This window comes from Phalaenopsis equestris, unplaced genomic scaffold (genome assembly GCF_001263595.1).
Source record: "Phalaenopsis equestris unplaced genomic scaffold, ASM126359v1 Scaffold000002, whole genome shotgun sequence".
Taxonomy (NCBI): domain Eukaryota; kingdom Viridiplantae; phylum Streptophyta; class Magnoliopsida; order Asparagales; family Orchidaceae; genus Phalaenopsis; species Phalaenopsis equestris.
In genome coordinates, this window is record NW_018164444.1 from 22,888,954 (window position 1) to 22,894,953 (window position 6,000).

At 37.6% G+C, this 6,000-nt stretch overlaps 1 protein-coding gene across 1 annotated transcript; it reads left to right on the forward strand.

The window, feature by feature from the left end:
- The first annotated feature begins 2,183 nt into the window (after positions 1-2,183).
- Positions 2,184-3,661, forward strand: LOC110017930 (probable 3-hydroxyisobutyrate dehydrogenase-like 1, mitochondrial). The gene is made up of 2 exons (XM_020715099.1): positions 2,184-3,267; positions 3,378-3,661. The coding sequence occupies exon 1, from the start codon at positions 2,215-2,217 to the stop codon at positions 3,253-3,255; it is 1,041 nt and encodes a 346-aa protein (XP_020570758.1). The 5' UTR covers positions 2,184-2,214; the 3' UTR covers positions 3,256-3,267; positions 3,378-3,661.
- The last annotated feature ends 2,339 nt before the right edge of the window (positions 3,662-6,000 follow it).

The window sequence follows — 6,000 nt, forward strand, 5'->3', positions numbered from 1 at the left end:
TTCAATAACAAAAAATTTGTTTTTAGCTTCACATTTCAAGCGCCCAATTAGATTAATTTCTTGATTCGCATCAACAATTTAATACTTCAATAATTTAGCATCCCACATCATTAATGCTAGTGGCTGATGAGATGGGTGATTAATTTGTTATCATTTTGAAAAAAATATTACGTGGGGAGTAAGAACTGACAACAGCTGCAATTCACTGGAGTACGAGCAAACAACGACTGCAATCCACCGGAGGTTCTTTTTTTTTTTTGTCCTCCGCTCATTCCAGTAGATGGATCGCAGTCGTTGTCAGGACACAGCTTTCGTCCTGACAACGGACAACAACTGCAATTCACTGGAGTACGAACAGACAACGACTGCATTCCACCGGAGGTTGCTTTTTTTTTTTTTTGTCTTCCGCTCATTCCAGTAGATGGATCGCAGTCGTTGTCAGGACACAACTTTCGTCCTGACAACGGACAACAACTGCAATTCACTGGTCTTCCGCTCTTTCCAGTAGATGGATTGCAGTCGTTGTCAGGACGCAACTTTCGTCCGGACTCCATGAGTAATATTTTTTATCATTGTGAGGGCTGAAAACATCTTCTGCATTACTTAACTAGCTTGTGGCGTTCATGGTAACATAAATAATTTTGATTAATGGTAATAATAAGTTTTGGCTGCTTGGGGTTGTTTCATTTTGGATGTTAGGCCTGATTACTTTAATGAGGGATGGACTTCAAGTAGCTGCATTGACCAAAATGATCATGGAGATGCTAAAGCCACCTAGTTGTATTATCTTATTTTTCCTTCAAAATAGAAGTTATAAGTTCAAACCTTAAAAATTTATCTATTTTAAATTATATTTATATTTATCTTTATCATCTTTGTGCTTCGTTAATATAATATTTTAATTTGTATAGTGCAAGTTCCATGGCCTGTTGGTAGAGCAGCCTCTCTGAAGGTCGTAAGTCCCCTCATCTCACGAGTTCGAACCCGCCCATGTGTAGGGTGTGATACTCGAATATTTAACACACCTAGTGATAGCCGAGACTTGTCCAATGTCTAATAGTCTCCGGCCATTCCTTAAAAAAAAAGTATTTATTTTAGCTCTTGTTCCGCAATAAGAGTATGCTCACCTTCTTTGTCAAATGAGGGCATGAGGGCATCGATGAAGATGGTAAAATGACGCAAAATTAGGCATCAACATTTGAGTTGGATTTAAAATTTTCTATTGGTGACATCAAAATTGCACTTATAACATGTATGTATTAAACTAAAGAGATAATAATAATATAGAAAGAGATCATTTGGAGAGAATCACTGTAAGATTTCAAATATTATTATAAAACACATATGAGAAATGAATTGAAGTTCACGACCCATCCTTTGTGTTTTTATTTATAGATTTAGGTAAAATAAGATTATGAAAATTAATTGTGATGTAGATTAATGTGAATTGTTTGGTTTGTTTAGGGCATTTGTGTCATGTTTTATCTATCGTAGTGCAAATTAAACTTGTTTTTACGACGATATTCTCTATCAGCGTTCCACAATTTGGTAATAGTTCTCCCTCTCTTTCTCCACACTCGGGATCCGACTCTATTTCTTCGGCACAATTTCCTAGACAGATTTGGATTCAATATCCTGAAAGGTACGATGAGCTTGAAAAGACTAAGTTGAAAGACCTATGAGGTTAGAGAAATACCAAAACAACAAACAAAGTAATTAGAAAATAAAATAAAATATAATGTCGAGTCAAAAGCAAAACATTGACATAACATAAAGTAGGAGTAAAACTCACCATGCAAATTGGAAAAATTATTTCATACGGAGTAAAACTCACCATGCAAACTGGAAAAATTATTTCATACGGACAATGTCCGATCTCCACTGTTGATCACATGGAAGATGTATTTCGGTGGATCACATTTAATTTTTTTTTTTTAAAAAATACTATGATCAACTATAGAGATCGGACAACGCATGTATTTTCCTACAGCTACTTCAAGCACACACTAAATGGTAGGCTCGTTAACAAAAGTACCAAAAAGCCCTTAGAGAAAAAATCATGTAAAATCATTAAATATCAATCCCATATGAAACAAACAAAATTAATTTAGCACATAATTCCAAACTCTACCCACATTAATACCCAATCATTCCTTACCCCCTCAAGGGCATATTCGGAAATCTAACGTACTCTACTTCGACACTTTCCCGTCAATGCTCCCCTTCCTTCGAGGTCTCCGCCGCCATCCGAATCCCCTTCTCTTCGATCGCACCCCCCTCCACCACCTGTTCCCCACCTCTCTAGCCCTCATGTCGTCGATCACTTCCTCAGACAACGCGATCTCTCCCTCCACCACTCGCATCGGGTGGATTGGCACCGGCGTCATGGGTCGCTCCATGGCCTCCCACCTTCTCGCCGCCGGTTATTCCCTCACCGTCTTCAACCGAACCCCTTCTAAGGCCCAAACCCTACTCGATCAAGGTGCTCGCCTCGCCGATTCTCCCCACGCCGTCGCCAGCTCATCGGACGTCGTCTTCCTCATCGTCGGCTACCCCTCCGACGTCCGCCGCGTCGCCCTCGATCCCGAATCCGGGGTCCTTTCCGGCTTATCCTCCGGCTCCTTCCTTGTAGACATGACCACCTCCGATCCAACCCTCGCCGCTGAAATCCACGAAATCGCCCGCGCGGCCTCCTGCTTTTCCGTCGACGCTCCCGTCTCCGGTGGCGACAGAGGTGCTCGTAATGGCACTCTATCCATTTTCGCCGGAGGGGAAGAGGCCGCCGTGCGCCGATTAACCCCTCTCTTCCAGTGCTTGGGAACCGTGAGATACATGGGAGGTCCTGGGTCTGGACAGAGGGCGAAGCTCGGGAACCAGATCGCGATCGCATCGACGATGTTAGGGCTCGTGGAGGGGATGATGTTTGCTCACAAGGCTGGGCTCGACGTGGGGAAATGGTTGGAGGCGATCTCGACAGGTGCGGCGGGATCGAAATCTTTGGAATTCTACGGGAAAAGGATTCTTGATAGGGATATGGAGGCGGGGTTCTATGTTCATCACTTTGTTAAGGATCTCGGAATCTGTTTGAAGGAATGCCAGACCATGGGGCTGGCTCTGCCTGGACTTGCGTTGGCGCAGCAGCTCTATGTTTCGTTGGTGGCGCACGGAGATGGGGGTTTAGGCACGCAGGCGTTGATTCTGGCCATTGAGCGACTGAACAATACTTGTCTGAAGAAGATTTCGGAGCCCAAGTGATCGATTTCGGAGGTAAATTTTCTTTTCCATGGCGCATTATTTAAGTTTTAGTATGTGTCTGCTGATTATACGATATGCTTGTTTTTGTTCCTTGGCATTCAAACTTTGTGTTCATTATGAAGAACTACTAAGTGCGGACAACATAGGTGCGGATTGTACGGCATGTCGATAATGCGAATACCATCAAATACCACGAATCTACATGTGCTGAAATATACACCGAATAAATCCTATTCCTTGTGCTTGGCCTCTTTAGGAGGAGGAAAAAATATTACATCAGTACTACACACGTAATAGTAATGTGCATAGTCAATGAAATCACGCCACAACTTCCCGCGCGACAGGAAAAAAAAAACGGCGCAGTAACACAGAAAATATTCCTCCGTGTTATTCATGTGTTATTGCGTGTTATTTATGTGTTATTGATGTGTTATTGTGTTATTATAAAACCAAAAATATTCTCATGGAAATCACGCCACTACTTCCCGCACGACAGGGAAAAAAAAATGGCGCAGCAACACGGAAAATATTCCCCCGTGTTATTCATGCATTATTGATGTGTTATTGTGTTATTATAAAATCAAAAATATTCTCATGATACAATAACACATGAATACCACACAATACCACCTAAATAACAAGGGGAATATTCCCGACAGAGAAAAAACGGCGCAGTAACATGAGAGAATATTCTTTCTCGTGTTATTCATGTGTTATTGTGTGTTATTGATGTGTTATTGTGTTACTATAATATCAGGAATATTTCTATGACACAATAACACATGAATAACACGAGAAAGAATATCGTGACGAGGGGGGGATATTCCCTGTGTTACTGCGCCGTTTTTTTTATCTGTCGGCGAGGTGTCGTGACCTGATTTCATTGGCTACGCACGTTACTCTACGTGCGTAGTACTGATGTAATAGAAAATATTTTGTCTGGGCACCGCACGACGGGATTGCCAACCACCATACATTTCATCGACCGATGATATGGCCGCCGGTGGTTGGTTATTCGGACGTGTCGACGTGCACGTCCGGACGTAATATTTTTCTCCCTCTTTAGGAGTTGTTTGGGTTATTACATGCATAGCTCTTGCAACATTGTTATTTATAAATCTAGCATCTACTTTCTACCATTTTTTTCAAATTCTCACTCCAATATCAAAATTCATGCTAAAACTCCAACTCATATTTTTCATTTTTATCAAATTTTCAATAGTTCGCTATGGCACGTGAAAATATATTGGTTCGGCAGTTCAAAAAAAAATCATCGAAGTGCCTAATTTGTAAATATTAGTGTTTCATGTGATATGTATGCTATTATCCCTAAAACTTTTTATGATAAAGATTAAATTAAGCAAGGAAGAGGGGTTGAGAAAAGGATTTGACATATTTTTTCTAATAGTAAAAAAAAGAATTAATATTAATGGTTACAAAATAAAATATTATGTTCTTAAAACAATAACAATAACAACAACAACAAGCCTTTATCCCAGTGCTACATATCAATTTTATCAAGCTTTATGATCCTAAATTTTGAATATATATGCCAATTAATTTATCCGGCCTATCAAGTATTAGGATTTTACAAAGGATTTGAATTCTCATATTAACATAGAAAATAAAATCCATATAAAGTCAAATGAATGTTTACTATTCAATTATAGAAATTAAAAAAGACTAGTAATTTTCTATCGTATAATATATTATATTATATTATATGTATTTTATTATTTATATCTGTCACAAGATCATCGTCTAGCTTTTGCCAATTAAGGTACATCAATATCAGTGACATTTTCTACTTTATGTACGTGCACGAGCATCTTAACATTCTCAGCGAGTACTGTAAGTGGGTGGAATTTGTTAATTAATCAGGCACATATAAGCATATTATATAAATTATTTTATTTATATTATGTAAATCTATTTTTATACTTCATTATATTTGTTGTATACAATAAATGTAATTGTGCTTAAAAATATGCAATATATTTTTCAAATATGACCAGCACAATCTAAATAACAGATAAATCATGAACAATTTTTAATATCAGTTTATCTAAGCAAACATCATATCATCTAATGCATTTGATTTAGAAGAAATCATTAATATTAATATTGCGGTATACTGTAAATAAGAGTACTCACTTTTTTTAGGGTCCGATTGAGGCAGCTTATAAGTGCGGTCGGCGTTTTCAAAACGTCGCTGTACCGTTTGGTTCGTGCGTTTTGCCAGCTTATCCGAAATTGCGTTTGAGTTTTTACATTAAACGAAGACTGCGGGTCGACCCCTGCGGCAAGCACGCGGGCCGCGTTTCAGGATAAGCAGTTTATTCTGAAACGCACAAGCTGTCTCAAACAGACCCTAAATTAATTTGAGATGAATCTTGCATTCTTCCTTCTCACAACTTTAGAATGTCTCTTATAATTTGGCGCCTATAATAATGTAGAAAATAAAGATTTTAATCATATTATTTGGTTATGCTTAGTTAACCTGTCTTTTTCATTACTATTATTTATTTATTTTTATTGTTAGTATTAGTATTATTATATATACATATATTTATATATATTAATAATTATATCATTTCAATTACTGATTTTAATTCTTTAAATTTATTAATTTATTAATCTTATAATTTTTATTAAAAATACAGGACAACATTAAATTTCTTTTGCTTTATTATTATTATTATTATTATTATTATTATTATTATTATTATTATTATTATTATTATT

Coding starts and splice junctions, on each gene's coding strand:
- LOC110017930 (XM_020715099.1), top strand. CDS start 2,215: ATGCTCCCCTTCCTTCGAGGTCTCCGCCGCCATCCGAATCCCCTTCTC.